The sequence below is a fragment of the Sciurus carolinensis genome, unplaced genomic scaffold (genome assembly GCF_902686445.1).
Source record: "Sciurus carolinensis unplaced genomic scaffold, mSciCar1.2, whole genome shotgun sequence".
In the NCBI taxonomy this organism is placed as follows: Eukaryota; Metazoa; Chordata; class Mammalia; order Rodentia; family Sciuridae; genus Sciurus; species Sciurus carolinensis.
This window is the reverse complement of record NW_025920128.1, coordinates 521,128-536,952: the sequence shown is the minus strand read 5'-3', so window position 1 is coordinate 536,952 and position 15,825 is coordinate 521,128. Positions and strand designations below refer to the sequence as shown.

Below are 15,825 nucleotides of genomic sequence, written 5' to 3'. Positions count from 1 at the left end.
TCAGCCCAGCGCATCCTGAGACCTTCGTGTTTTTCCCTGAGTAGACTTAATGTTTTGCCAAATCGGTGATCTCTGTTAGTTCAGTTATTTATTTTGGCGAAGGGGAGATTCTAGCCTCTTTAATTAGGTTTATGGATAACAGAAACTTGTGTGTCCTCAGGAAAGGCATTTTGAGAAGTGAAAGAGTTGGATAGATTCAACACCAAAGAAAACATTCAATTACAAACAGTGGTGATTTCACTCTGAATGCTGTAGCAGGGAAGAAGGCAAGCTGTGAATCTGGGGTGAGGTCTTCAGACACCAGAATCAGCAGCCCTGCGGGGATAAGCTCATCCTAGCAGTCAGTATGCCAGTGATCGCGAGCAAATGAGCCCCTGAAGCACAGAGAGGGGTTACATGGGCCACGTTAAGTGGATCCCCTCGGACGCCCGCGGCAGTGCTGCTTCCAGCTAATGAGCGCCCCAGGGGATGCACCGGCTGGGTAATCAGCAGCCTCCCACAGTGTTTGGAATTGCGTGGGGCCCTGGAGAATCCTCTTTGATCTCACTGTTGCCAAGCTCCCCGAAGTGAACTTGGGCTTCGAAGTGAACTTGGGCTTCGTTACTGTCCAGAATGCCGGGGAGCCGGTTGGAACCCCAGGGGTGTGCTCACCGTCCTTCTCCTGAGATCCCTGGAGATGCAAGCGTTTGCAATTCCTTCTATTCGATTATAAGTTTCTAATTGCTACCTTGTAGCACTCTAACAAGTCCCCTGCCTGCTCCCTGCTCAGAGGTGCAACTGGCAGGGATCCCACCCAGAAGCTGCCAAGAGAGGAAAACAAAGGCTGTAGGTCACCCAACTCTGCTCTGTGAGGACCGTTTTCCAGGTTGCTTCTCCCCCAGATTTTAATAAGCCTCTTGGGAGGCCCCATGCTGATCCCGTCAGAGGGCCAGGCTGCCGTGGGGAACGTCTGTGACTGCGGTGCCCCCGGAACAAAGCAGTAGGTTGCACCATCACACCTTGAGGTGACTGTGCATGGCCCTGTCCTCGGGGGCCGCTTTCCCCACACAGCCTGCCCCTCTTGGGAACAGAGCCCCTGCTCCTGGAAAGCCAGTTGTGACCTTGCAGCAATGCCAGGACATTGCGTGTCCTGTCCTGCCTTTTCCTTACCCACTCTTCAAACAGGGAATGCTTAGCAGGCAGACTGAACTAGTGACTGATGGTCCCTCAGTCACACACACAACTGGGACGGGGCGCTAGACAGGGCTCCTGGGGAAATGAGCCGTGGACACATCTTGGCTGCGGTCTCCACACAAGACACCCCGCAGCCTCAGCCAGGGTCCCCTGCTGTCACTGGTTTCTGCAGCCCCGCCTCCGTTTGACAGTGACATATTTGTTTGAGATACTACGAGGTTTTGATGATCTATTGTTACAAAACACACACACGCACACATTCATATGTAGATGAGAAGTGCAGCCGTCACACATTACTTTGGTATTACAGGATCATACAAATAAGAAGGTGCCATGCTGAGAGCCAGTCCCTCTCTGCACTGCCGTCTTTGGTGTAAGCACGTGAATCACGGATGTGCGACTTTTCTGGAGTCTGCTCAAGTGGTCTCTGTCTACATAGCAATAGTTCTGTTAGGTGGCTCCTCGGTCATGAATGGAGGGCCACTGAGAGTCACAGGGCACCTTATCTGACAGGCAGTCTGGAGTGTCAATCCTCCCCAGCCCTAAGGAAGACAAACCCCTTTACAGGACCGTGCCGTGACCTCTGGTGCCCAAGACTCCAGGACCCTCCCTTATCACCAACACCATGTCCCAACCTCCATCACCCTGAGGGCCAGGACATCCAGACCCTGAGATAGAAAACTTGACGGGTTTCTTCAGAGGGTAACGAACCCACGAACAGGGCAGGAAATCGAGGCAAGAGAGGGGTTTCCTTAAAAACTCAGCTCTGAGCTCCACACCACCATCTATTGGAGGAGGTCCAGGCCGCTCCTATGCTGTCAGTCAAGAGCCAAGAGGTGGACGTGGGCAGGGCTCTGGAAACTTCCCTGGGACACCTGTAAAACTGGGAGGCAGAAGAGGCCTGCTGTCCCTCTACCCTCTGAGAGGACCCTCTCTCACTGAGTGTCCCTTTTCCCTTTCCCCGTCCCTTCAAGGAATAGAACCTATCACTCTGACCCAGAGATCTGGGGTCTATCTGGGGCTCTGGCCTGCCTCAGTGGTGCAGAAGGACCAGCCAGCAACTGCTGCCCTGCCTGAGGTCTGGTCTTATGTTTCTTCCTCCTCCCTGCCTGAGGTCTGGTCAATGCATTTTACCCCTGTAGGTTCTTCCTCTGCCCTGCCTGAGGTCTGGTCTTATGCATTTTACCCTGTTGGGTTCTTCCTCTGCCCTGTCTGAGGTCTGGTCTTATGCATTTTACCCCTGTGGGTTCTTCCTCTGCCCTGCCTGAGGTCTGGTCTTATGCATTTTACCCTGTTGGGTTCTTCCTCTGCCCTGCCTGAGGTCTGGTCTCATGCATTTTACCCTGTTGGGTTCTTCCTCTGCCCTGCCTGAGGTCTGGTCTTATGTATTTTCCCCTGTTGGGTTCTTCCTCCTCCCTGCCTGAGGTCTGGTCTTATGCATTTTACCCTGTTGGGTTCTTCCTCTGCCCTGCCTGAGGTCTGGTCTTATGCATTTTACCCTGTTGGGTTCTTCCTCTGCCCTGCCTGAGGTCTGGTCTTATGTATTTTACCCTGTTGGGTTCTTCCTCTGCCCTGCCTGAGGTCTGGTCTCATGCATTTTACCCTGTTGGGTTCTTCCTCTGTCCTGCCTGAGTTCTGGTCTTATGCATTTTACCCTGTGGGTTCTTCCTCTGCCCTGCCTGAGGTCTGGTCTTATGCATTTTACCCTGTTGGGTTCTTCCTCTGCCCTGCCTGAGAGGTCTGGTCTTATGTATTTTCCCCTGTTGGGTTCTTCCTCTGCCCTGCCTGAGGTCTGGTCTTATGCATTTTACCCTGTTGGGTTCTTCCTCTGCCCTGCCTGAGGTCTGGTCTCATGCATTTTACCCTGTTGGGTTCTTTCTCCTCCCTGCCTGAGGTCTGGTCTTATGCATTTTACCCTGTTGGGTTCTTCCTCTGCCCTGCCTGAGGTCTGGTCTCATGCATTTTACCCTGTTGGGTTCTCCCTCTGCCCTGCCTGAGGTCTGGTCTTAGGCATTTTACCCTGTTGGGTTCTTTCTCCTCCCTGCCTGAGGTCTGGTCTTTTGCATTTTACCCTGTTGGGTTCTTCCTCTGCCCTGTCTGAGAGGTCTGGTCTCATGCATTTTACCCTGTTGGGTTCTTCCTCTGCCCTGCCTGAGGTCTGGTCTCATGCATTTTACCCTGTTGGGTTCTTCCTCCTCCCTGCCTGAGGTCTGGTCTTATGTATTTTCCCCTGTTGGGTTCTTCCTCTGCCCTGCCTGAGGTCTGGTCTCATGCATTTTACCCTGTTGGGTTCTTTCTCCTCCCTGCCTGAGGTCTGGTCTTATGCATTTTACCCTGTTGGGTTCTTCCTCTGCCCTGCCTGAGGTCTGGTCTCATGCATTTTACCCTGTTGGGTTCTTCCTCCTCCCTGCCTGAGGTCTGGTCTTATGTATTTTCCCCTGTTGGGTTCTTCCTCTGCCCTGCCTGAGGTCTGGTCTCATGCATTTTACCCTGTTGGGTTCTTTCTCCTCCCTGCCTGAGGTCTGGTCTTAGGCATTTTACCCTGTTGGGTTCTTCCTCTGTCCTGCCTGAGTTCTGGTCTTATGCATTTTACCCTGTTGGGTTCTTCCTCTGCCCTGCCTGAGGTCTGGTCTTAGGCATTTTACCCTGTGGGTTCTTCCTCTGCCCTGCCTGAGAGGTCTGGTCTTATGTATTTTCCCCTGTTGGGTTCTTCCTCTGCCCTGCCTGAGGTCTGGTCTCATGCATTTTACCCTGTTGGGTTCTTTCTCCTCCCTGCCTGAGGTCTGGTCTTATGCATTTTACCCTGTTGGGTTCTTCCTCTGCCCTGCCTGAGGTATGGTCTCATGCATTTTACCCTGTTGGGTTCTTTCTCCTCCCTGCCTGAGGTCTGGTCTTTTGCATTTTACCCTGTTGGGTTCTTCCTCTGCCCTGTCTGAGAGGTCTGGTCTCATGCATTTTACCCTGTTGGGTTCTTCCTCTGCCCTGCCTGAGGTCTGGTCTTATGCATTTTACCCTGTGGGTTCTTCCTCTGCCCTGCCTGAGAGGTCTGGTCTTAAGCATTTTACCCTGTTGGGTTCTTCCTCCTCCCTGCCTGAGGTCTGGTCTTATGCATTTTACCCTGTTGGGTTCTTCCTCTGCCCTGCCTGAGGTCTGGTCTTATGCATTTTACCCTGTTGGGTTCTTCCTCTGCCCTGCCTGAGGTCTGGTCTTATGTATTTTCCCCTGTTGGGTTCTTCCTCTGCCCTGCCTGAGGTCTGGTCTCATGCATTTTACCCTGTTGGGTTCTTCCTCTGCCCTGCCTGAGGTCTGGTCTTATGCATTTTACCCTGCTGGGTTCTTCCTCTGCCCTGCCTGAGGTCTGGTCTTAGGCATTTTACCCTGTTGGGTTCTTCCTCCTCCCTGCCTGAGGTCTGGTCTTATGCATTTTACCCTGTTGGGTTCTTCCTCTGCCCTGCCTGAGAGGTCTGGTCTTAAGCATTTTACCCTGTTGGGTTCTTTCTCCTCCCTGCCTGAGGTCTCGTCTTATGCATTTTACCCTGTTGGGTTCTTCCTCTGCCCTGCCTGAGGTCTGGTCTTATGCATTTTACCCTGTTGGGTTCTTCCTCTGCCCTGCCTGAGGTCTGGTCTTATGCATTTTACCCTGTTGGGTTCTTCCTCTGCCCTGCCTGAGGTCTGGTCTTATGTATTTTACCCCTGTTTGTTCTTCCTCACTAGGTTCACTGAGCACTTTTCCTTTCTTTAAGGAACTGGTTCTCACTTTAGAAAAATAAACTTAGGGAGTTTTGGTTGGATTTTATGGCATCTACCAAAACCCTGGTGATGGAGATTTCTGATTCTCATAATGTGAAATACTCTGATCCCTCACATGGTGTATTCTTCTATTTATCTAAGTCATCTTGAATTTCTTTCAATTATATTTTCCAGTTTTCATAATATAGATTTTATACATCAATTATTTGGATCTTACAAACAAGTTTTGATGTAATTCTAAATTATAATTCAAATTTAATGTTATTTTCTCTTTATTTTTCTCAAATAATAATCCTATATTTCTCATAGTTATCATTTAGAATTTCTCAATTATATTTTAAACTAAATTTTATTTTCTGTTTCTCACATGAGCATCTTACATTTTGTTCTAAGATTCATTTAGAACTTTTACATTAGAAGTCATGTTGTCTGTGAATAATGCTAATTTTTTTCCTTCTTTGCATCCTTATCCCTTTTATTTCTTATTCTTGATTTCCTGAAATTATTTCAACTTCCAACAAAATGCTGAATAGAAATAAAGACTGAGGGTATCCTCATTTATTTCTCAAACTCTGGAGGAAAATGCTGAACGACTTCACCATTCTACAAGTTTACCAAAGTTTTCAAAGCCAGTCCTTATTATGCCCTGAAGATTTCTGTGTTTTGCTGAGACTGTGTCACTCCCGGGGCTCAGTTTTTGCATTTGTGCTCTGAGAGATGCAAGGTACAATTTCACCGTCTTAAGTATCTTTATCAAGTTTAGGTATGGGTTATTTTGGCTTCGGAGGAGAAGTGGAGGTTATTTCCTGTTTTTTCATTCGGTCTATGGAAGTTTGGAGTGATTTCTTGAACAATTCATTGAGGAAATCATAAGGGCTTAGAATTTTGAACAGTTAATGTGATGAGCGCCTCGGGCCCATCTGCTCTTGTCCCCACTAGTTCAGCTGACGCGCCCTCTTCGTCACCTGGTAACCGACCTGTGCGGCTTCTTCCACGAGGTGTTTACAGGGCTTATTTTCCCCCGGCCCTTTCCAACCAAGCCTGTGACTTTATTCTGTTTCATTAAGAAAGGCCCCTTGTTCCAGGAGTACGGCTGAGTTTTGTGCTCTCATGTCCTCTAGCAACCACGGACACTTAGTCGATGGGACAGACATCCCTTGTGTGTGAGTGTGTGTGTGTGTGTGTGTGGGCGCACACTCTTCCCTGTCTTATTTTGGGAAGTTCACATTCACACTGTTTGGCACGTCATCTGACATATTCTAGAAGTGCTGCTGTTCACATCCTGGGGACAGGAAGCATCATCTGTTCCACTTGTATAACTTAGAATCCAAACTCACCTGTCAGCCATTCAAAAATTCAAAGGTCGACCAAATCAAAAGCCCTGTGTGGGAGAAGTTTGAGCTTGAAGTCAGAGTAGAGCCAAAACCTTGCACTGTGCTTTGAAAGCATGTATAAATGAGCAGGCGAAGCCCGTGCGTTGGGTCTGAAGCTCGCCTTGCGACTGCTGAGCAGCTCATCACTGTTGGCGCTCCACAGACGCCCGCGTAGCAGCACCTGGACTCGCACCGCGTGCTGCACTTGCCCAGCCGACTTCTAACGGGCCGGTCACTGCACAAACTCAAGGGACTCCTTAGGCATGGACACATGGACGCACCGACGTGTGGACGCGTGGCCTAGGGACAAGGCGGTCAGACGATCAGCACACCGTCCCCTCCAGCGGTCATCGAGTCTCTGTGAGGGGGACACAGAACCCTCTCTTCCAGCATTTCCGCACCACAGCCATGGATGGCGGTCACCCACAGTGCAGGGACACCAGAGTCCACCCCAACCGCAGCACTGTGGACTGACCGACCCCCCTTCCCTCGCCCTGGACTCGCTCTTCTGTTTCTGTGAGATGGCCTTTGTCAGCCCTCAAGAAGGGAGGATGCGCGTGGGTCCCTGTGTTGGCAGGCTGCCTCTGCACGCCGCCTTGGCCCTCCGTGTCTGATGGCAGGAGTCAGTTACCGGCCTCCCGCTGCGCAGGGCACCAGGATCTCAAAGGTGTGTCCGCCGAGCGTGCACGGTGGTGTCCGAGCTCGGCTTGCTCCGGCAGGCTCTGCTCTGGTGTCCACGGGCCTTTCTCGCTCTCGGAAGGCTGCCGGTGCCCTCCTGGGTTACCCGTTGTTATCACTTCTCCTAGAGAAGTTAGCAGGATCCCAGGTTCCGATAACACGGTGACACCGTAAGTTAATGGTTAGCTGCCCGAGACAGAGGCAGTTCTAGATTCTTACGCATCACTCTTCTAAGGACTCACTCCAGAGTCACTGACCGGCATGACCTGGTTTTCGGAAGGTGTCTGGACCTTCTCTCGACTTTAAACGTCTTTGTGTGGCTGTGTGTTTTGCCTACTGATATATTTTTTGAGACTCTCACGAGTGTTTTAAGTCAGGCAGGCTCTTTACTGGCTTCGGGGTCGTACCTGTTCTAGAGCTTCAGCTATTCCCTTCTGCTCCCATGGGTTCCCGAGGGACTGATGTTCATGTTTCCATTTCTGCACCAAAGCCTCCACTTTTCCCGAGGTGCTGGGGATGGAACCCAGGGCCTCACACATGCCAGCCAGGACAACGCTCTGCCACTGCACAGCGTGGTGACAGAGGCCAGTGACAGAGGCCAGTCCTCGCGCTTGTCCAGGTGTCCAGGTGCTCCCGTTCACCCCACCCACCTTCACACTCCGGGTGAGCCTGTCCTCAGGGCTGGAGGACTCTCCTCACCTGGAATTCCAGCCCAACACTGGCATATTTAGCTTTGGCTGCTCAGGCTTGGTTCTGACCACTGGGTCTTTGCATGTCCCTTGTTTGCTGCGTTTGCACTAGCGTGTGGTGACTGCCCAGTGGCCTTTGCCCAGACCTGTTCTTGCATGTCACACAAGTGACGCCCTTTGTCACTGCCGAGCTGCTGCTGCTGACTTTGGCACAGGAATTGAACTCAGGGGCACTCGCCGCTGACCCTCATCCCCAGGCTGATTTTGTGTTTTAGAGACGGGGCCTCACTGAGTTGCTCAGCACCTCGACGTTGCTGAGACTGTCTTTGAACTTGCAATCCTACTGTTTCAGCCTCCACAGCTGCTAGGATTGCAGGCCTGGGCCACTGTGCCCTCTGATGCCCCCTTTTTTGATGCTGATGAAATTGGAATTCTGAAAGGTCCTGAATTAAGTTAGAGGAGGGAGGAAAGAGTCAAGAGGAGGCCCTTGGGTTAATCACAGCTTTACACTGAACCAATTCTTTAAAAAAGAGAGAAAAGGGAAAAACTGCTCACATTCCTGTCCCACATGCTGAAGCCACCATCAAGGCCACGCTGCATTCTGCTCTTGGGACCAAAATTGCCAGGAAGTGGCTGACATGCCTGGGGACTGAACCCCTGTCCAGGACTTTGCCCCTTTGGCCAGTGTGTAGGGGAACACTGAACTATCCATAGATTACTGCAGAAACTTCCAGTCCCCTCTAAGTTCTCTGTAATGTAGCGAAGCAGGACCAAGACCTCCAGAGGCAGGGAACCCACTGTTAGGTAAAATTATAATGCAAAGTTGTAAAGTGTGGAAAGAAAAAGAAAGAGAACGAGAGCATCAACCTCCTGAGCGGAGGGCCTCACCGTGGCTGGTCCATGATGCCCTGGCTCAGTCTCCAGCTGGACCCCCCACCCCCGGACACAGACGGCGCCTATGCACCTGGCTCCTGGGACGGCACGCCTGCCTCGTGTGCTCACTGACGACCAGAGCCCAGCAGGATCACGGCGGCTCTCCCTGCGCGTGAGCGCGCGCCTTCGCTCTCTGTGACAGACTTGCTTCTGGACCTGAGGCCCCAACTGTCTTAGATTCACTTCTGCAGTGAGTTAAGAACGTCCGAGAGAGTCTTCTCTGCCCCAGAGCGACTCAGACCCCTGTGTGGTGGTAAGGGGAGCTATGCTCTTCCACCTTGGGCGACCACTGCTTTCAGAAATCAGAGTCGCTACGAAAGAACGGCTGCCCGACAGTCAGAATTTCTAAGCACTGAGTGCGGACTTACGTGGCCTGGGCCTTCACTCTCTCCTGCCACAGACTCCACCACCCTCTTGCCTGACAGCTGGAGGGGCTGTCTGGACAGAGGGGACGGCTGCTCGCTGCCACAGCAAAGGAAGCAGCATGCATTCTTAGTCGGGCCTTCCCCGTCCAGCGCCTGAGCTGGACTTCACTCAGAAGGGACATGGGGAGAGTCGCACTGGTTCTACAGCCTCGGCAGAACAGAGGGTGAGGCGTTCTCCACGGTCAGTAAGGAAGGAGCGGTTCCTGTTCTGCAGAGAATGGAAACTGGAAACGGGGAGCCAGGCATCCTCTGCAGGCTGTGCTGATGCCCCAGGACAGAGGCCGGCACGGCTGGGGAGGCCTAACCCGCGGGGTGACCCCTGTGCACCCAAAGAGAGGTTGCAAAATACTGTTTGATTTTCACCCAGATTACTAGGAGGCTGGGACCTGTTAGTCCATCTTCTGGGAAACTTTAAGACAACACTGCACAGGCTCAGTCCCAGACCTGGTCAGTGGATGTCCTCAGCGGTGGTCCTTGTCCTCAGGGGAGCTGCTCGGTTCCCAGGTCTGGAGCTTCTCTGCTCAGACAGGCAGCTCAGCGCAGGACAGACGGAGGCTCACCTGCTCCCCGCGCAGCCATGAGGCGGTAGAGGGAGAACGGAGGGGGAGCGTCAGACTGAGATCAGCGCCCTGGTCAGCAGCGAGGCGCAGGCCCAGGAGGTACAGGAGCCCGTCCTCCCTCGGCCAGCACTCCCACGGCCCGGTCTCCATGTCTCCACACGCGGCAGGTCTCCTGTTCCTCGTGCGACCTCAGAGGCCACCCACAGGGCTCGGCCACAGGACCTTGCTTCCTCCCAGAGGCCCACTCCAGATGCCATCCCACTGGGGACGAGGTGGGCACAGGGGCTTCAGGGGACACACAAGCTCAGGAGGTAGCAGGCGATTCCGTGGTCTGACCTGCACAGCCTGAGGCAGGAGGCGGTGGGAATGGAGGTGGGAGGAGGGTGGGCGGAGAGCTCCTGAGGGGTGAGGATCTCCTGGGCAGGCTGCGGGGACCAGGCGGAGTGGCTGGGGACAGGCCCTCCTCCTCAGAGCTGGGGACGTGTGATTCTGCCACCCCGCCACGGCCTGTGTTGAAGACGCTCCACCTGTGACTTTACCCAGAGGCCGCGCCACGTTGTGGAGAGGTGTGGACGGGAATCCCAGCAAACCGATGCAGACCCAGGCCAAACCCCAGCTACCCCGGAACCTGGCGTGAAACCATGGCGCTAGTGTCGAGCGGACCCCGGCTGCGGGGGAAGGCGCTGACCTCCAGCACTCCCCTGACTTAAAACGTGGGTGGACCGGAAGAGCGTGGTGCTCCGGGAGGAAAGCCAAGCACAGGGAGAGGGTACCACGTGCTCTAAACTCAAACGTGGAGCTGAGGGAATCCGACTCACGGAGAGGAGCGAGTAGAAAGCAGGTCACAGGGAGGAAGCGGGTGGGAATGAGGCCGGGCCCCAAGCCTCCACACAGGCAGATGAGGCTACGTCCCTAGAGCCGGCCGCAGAGCGTGACCGGCATGGTGGGGACACGCGCATTTCAAACTCATGACCCAGTGCACGCGAGGCGTTCCCACCACGGGAGGCCAAGGCGACCGAGCAGAGTGCTGTGGGAAGGGATCAGCGGGTTAATACACAGGTAGGGAGCCACATACCTGCTCGTGACCACAGCCTGTCCATGTTCAACTAAAAACACGGAACAAGAGGCGTCAGGATGGGAGATCTACAGAGACTGGAAGAGAAAACGGAGCAGACGCCACAGCAGGGCTCCGTCAGTGCCACGCAGGCCTGCGAGGCTGGGTGTGCCCAGGGAGCTCAGGCGACAAGCTACTTAAGACGGGCTGTTAGTTTCCACGTCAAGAAGTTTATTTTTGGATGACAAGTTTTATTTTTTCATAGATAAAATCCAGATACATAAATAGAGCTGAAGTGACATCTTCGTGTGTGTCTTGAATTTCCGTGTGTCTAGAACTTTACCCTAAATCCTGAGAGGAAACTGCCTTCCCGTGACTTTGATCTGGGACGAGCACGGATCGCTCTGGTCTAACGTCCTGCTTGCTGTGCACGTGCCCCCCCACACAGGACCCTCCTGAGGGCTCCCTTGACCTCCGTGTTTCTCAGGCTGTAGATGAGGGGGTTCAGCATGGGGGTGATCACCCCATAGAGCATAGAGACGAGTCGGTCTCTGGCTGGGGAATGGTGGCTGGAAGAGGGACGGACGTACGTGAAGATGGTTGTGCCGTAGAAGAGGCAGACCACCAGGAGGTGGGAGGCACAGGTGGAGAAGGCTTTGCGCTTGCCTGCTGCCGACGGGATCCTGAGGACGGTGGAGATGATGGACACGTAGGAGGCCAAGGTGCTCAGGAAGGCGCTGATCCCCAACATGCCTCCTACCACTAAAACCAGCATCTCTGCCACGTACGTGGAGGAGCAGGAGAGGGCCACAATCTGCGGGATGTCGCAGTAGTACTGGTTGACCAGGTTGGACTTGCAGAAGGACAGGCGGAAGGTGGACACGGTGTGCAGGAGGGAGTTGAGGAACCCAGCTGCCCAGGTCCCACACACCAGCTGGACACAGCGCGCCCTGGTCATGATGAGGGAGTATCTCAGGGGGAAGCATATGGCCACGTAGCGGTCGTAAGCCATGACGGCCAGCAGGAAGACCTCACTTCCAGCCAGGGCCACCAGGAAATAGAGCTGCACAGCACACCCAAGGAAAGAGATGCTGTGCTCACCAGTCAGGAGGTCGTGCAGCATCTTGGGGACGGTGGCTGAGGGGCAGAAGATGTCCAGGAGGGACAAGTTTGCCAGAAGATAATACATGGGAGTGTGCAGCTTCCTCTCAGTCCCCAGGGCCAGGAGGATGGCCCCGTTTCCCACCAAGGTGATCTGGTAGATGGCGGCAAAGGCCACGAAGAGAGGGAGGCGCACCCGGGGGAGGTCGGAGAGCCCCATGAGCACGAACTGAGTCACGGTGCTGAGGTTGCCCACGTCCATCTGCTGTCCACAGGCCTCCTGGAGGGAAGGAAGCCGAGAGCACGGTTATGTCTAGAGAGCAAGGAGCCTGGCTCGGGAGCAGCTGGTGCGTGGTGACCAGCATGTCAGCCCTGGTGACCAGGAGGTGGCAGCCCCTTGAACTGCTGTTTGGAACAGTGGCCCTCTTGCCACTTTTGGAAATGCTCCTGCTGGGTCCCTTTCCAGAGGATGCTGCCCAGCACCTGGGGACTCCGTGCCCAGCCTCAGCATCCTGTGGGAAGGTGCCGGAGCAGCTGCGAGCAGAGGTCTGAGCTCTGCTGGGTCCCTCGCCTGGTCCTGCCCTGGTCTCGCTCTGCTGGGTACTGGGTGCCCTGGGGCAGTAGCAGTCCCTGGGGTAGATATTTCTGTGGCGCGTGCACTGCCATCTGACTGATTTCTGTACCATGTGCACTGCCAAGTGACTGATTTCTGTACCACGTGCACTGCCATCTGACTGATTTCTGTACCACGTGCACTGCCAAGTGACTGATTTCTGTACCACGTGCACTGCCAAGTGACTGATTTCTGTACCACGTGCACTGCCAAGTGACTGATTTCTGTGGCCCGAGCACTGCCAAGTGACTGATTTCTGTGGCCCGAGCACTGCCATCTGACTGGCGTGTGTGCTCACTGAAGCCGACATTTCTGTCAGTGTTGGAATCTAGCCGACCTCTGGGGAAACACAGTGGGGTGGAGAGTGGCTGTGGGCTGTGGCCCCTCCAAGTACCCAGCCTGGAGGAAGTCAGCCTGCGGAGCTTCCGTGGGGTCAGCGTGGCCCTCCTGGCCCTGGCCCACATGCTGCTGGCTGTGGACAGGAGGTGCCAGTGACCTCAGCCTCCGGAGCTCCCGTGGGGTCCGCGTGGCCCTCCTGGCCCTGGCCCACATGCTACTGGCAGTGGACAGGAGGTGCCACTGACCCCCACGAGCCACTTCTGTGCATCTTTTTCCTGTTGCTCTGGGAACATTCATTTTCCTCTGACATTACGTGCATTCAACAGGAAATTCAAAGATTAAGCTGGTTAGAAAGTAAAATCCAAGGGCACTTTCTTTGTCCCTCACCCCATATAGTTTTCCTGAAGGCAGCTAGGAATGCTTTCTTTTCTCAGCAGCATAACAACACAGACTGGGCACAAGGATGCCTCTTCCTAAAGTCACGACGCGGTTTTCAGTCTCTTGTTTATTTCCTGTAAGACTCACTAAGAATGGCATTAGCTCCTGGGGAAGCTGTTCTTCTTCCCCAGCAACACTGGGCCTTTGAGAAAACAGCCATTGGTGAGCTCTGCAAACCATAAAGCAGGGGGAAGAAAAGCTCGGTAAATCCTGAGGGGCAGCAGCCTCAGGAGAGGGAGGTGTTTAGGAGAGGGCAGTTCCCAGACTCGACACCTCCCAGCCCATTCCTGGGCTCTGGAACGCTCTCGATTCCACTGAAGAATTCCTCCACAGCTTTATACATTAACATCTTGAACATATGATAGTCCATTCAACTGAACAGATGAGGCACTTTCTAACACGGGGAGAAGTGACTTGAGAGAGTGAACACTAACTTCCTGTTACTTACTCGCTTTCTTTTTACATTCACAAATTTGGTCCTTTAAACAAAACACCACGAGGAATTAGTAGCATTCAGATTAATGACATGACCCGGTTCCTCGTCAAAGCAACATGATCAACAAGTGTCCTCCAAAAAGTATCTCACTTCCATTCGATTTTGTGCTTGCTTGTTTAACAGTGTCAACGAATGTCCTGTCTCGACACAGGAGCGCAGCGTTTGCCTGTGTGCAGGGAGCCCGTGTTCAGAGTAGCAGTCTCCTCCTAACGCACACCTCAGGAAACCCCGGTCTCCACCATCTGATTGACAAGTGAGAGCGACTGCTCCTCACGGTGTTTGCTGAGGAAGAAGGTCCAGAGCCTTCCTTGTCAGTGTGAGGGTGAGGAGTCGGTGGGCTGCACACTGAGCACAGTGCTGGGGAGATGCAGCCTGGCCGTGACCGTGGGGCGCTTGTCAGGCCTGAGCCCTGGGGTGGGGCTGGCGGGCCTCACCCTGTTGGAAACCCCCACGTCCCCTGGCCCAGTCACACTCACCCGGCCTGGGGTCCAGGGAAGCCTCACGGGAAGCGCCTCTCTTCACAAGGATTTGCCCCCACGTCCACTGTCTAGAGGAAAGGAGTCGACTCATGGACAAAGAGCGGGCGTTCGTCCCCTCTCTGACGTGACGGAGTGCTCGCTTCACTGTGTCCGCAGTGAGGTAGGCGCACCCTGAGACTCTCCGTGCGGGAGGCCGCGTCACTCCAGAGACACCCGAGCTCCAGACCCTGCACGTCGCACCCGGGGTGAGCAGCACACTCATCGCCTGCTCTGGGGCACACTCAGGCGTTCAGCCTGGCTTATAATGCACCCGTCCCCCTAGGAACAATGGCAGAGAGGATAAGGACCCTGGGGACGCTCTTCTGTGCATGATCCAGACTGCAACCGCCGCGCGATGGCGACCCACAGCTCATCAGCCTGATGACGTGTCGCCGAGTGCGCACCCTGTGAGAGCCGTTTCTGATCCTGCTCCTGCCGGGTCAGGTAAAGCGAGACCTCTCCTGGGGAGGCCATTGCAGTCCAGAGCAAGGAACGTTCGTGGCAGCGTGTCTGTGTTCCAGCAATCGCCCCCACAGGACGGGCGTGTCACCAAAGAGTCACAAATGTGCAGCTTCCATGGCGAAGCGCAAGGCCACCTTGGTGGCCAGTCACGTTTCTCTGCGGGGAAGGCTTGCGCCCCCCACAGGCCCACCTGTGCTCTGCAGCTTAGACCAAAGTGAGCCAAATGCACCTTCCGGAACCTTCACCCCGCGTGGCCTTCTATTGGTGCATCCATCAAAGAAGGGAGCGTCTTTGTCTGCAGGTCAGACGGAGGGCAGACAGACGATGGCGGAGAGAGGGCTAGATGGACTACGGGTGACAGAGGGCCGATGGCAGGGGCAGGGGCAGAGGAGCGAGGGCGACCTGAGTGTTAACCCGTTTCGCTTTCCAGTAACTGACTGCAGGCTCAACAGGACAGTCAGGCAGGAACACCAGGCGTCCAGGAGAACAGCCACGACCCATGCGGCTTCTGTCCCAAGGCCGGGAGTGAGCCTGGGCACTGGACCCCGGCACCTCCGGCAGCGTCCTGCTCCCTGTGACCGCCGGGCCTGCTCCCGGTCGGAGGGCCAGCGGCTGCCCGCAGACCGTCCTGACTGGGAGCTGGACGCCCTCTCCTCGGGTTTCGCGCTGGTTCTTCTCACTTCCTCCTTCACGGGCCAGTGTGGTGACGAGAGCCTCCTGGCTGACCTGGACATTCCTGGACAGTTACTCCTCCCAGGTGCTCAGCACGGACACGTTGTATGGAGGCCGTGTCCCGTGGAGGCTGCTGGAAAGGTCTGTGGACTCCCGTCGGTCCTCTGCTGCCTCGGGTCTTTCCGGCTGTTCCGTAAGTGGGTCCCTGTGCCTCCGCTGGCTTTCTGGCTGCATCCAGCGCTGGAGGCAAATCTGCTTAGCAAGAGGAAGGGTCCATGCTGGCTCCCCGGTCGAGCTCCGGCCAGTGGCTTCCTGTCCCTGTGACTCTGGGCCTGTGGCCAGGGACATCAAGGCGGGAGCATGAGGTGGTGAGAAGGCTCCCTCCCGGCAGCTGGGAAGCAGGGGCGGCGGGGGGCAGCGTCCAGCACGCCAAGGGCAGTCCTGCTGCTGGATCTGCTTCCACCGGCCCCCTCCACCACCAGTCAGGCCACCCCGCAGACCGGACCTTCGCCTCCCGGGCCCTGCGGACAGGCCCGGTCCTGTCTGGAGTG

General features: G+C 54.9%; 1 protein-coding gene across 1 annotated transcript; it reads right to left on the bottom strand.

Annotated features, from left to right (window-relative positions):
- Positions 1-11,044: 11,044 nt before the first annotated feature.
- Positions 11,045-11,998, bottom strand: LOC124974007 (olfactory receptor 5V1-like). The gene has a single exon (XM_047537588.1). It carries the CDS (start codon positions 11,996-11,998, stop codon positions 11,045-11,047), a length of 954 nt encoding a protein of 317 aa, XP_047393544.1.
- Positions 11,999-15,825: the final 3,827 nt, after the last annotated feature.

Bases quoted from the DNA above. Each gene is read 5' to 3' on its own strand.
- LOC124974007 (XM_047537588.1), bottom strand. From the start codon at position 11,998: ATGGACGTGGGCAACCTCAGCACCGTGACTCAGTTCGTGCTCATGGGG.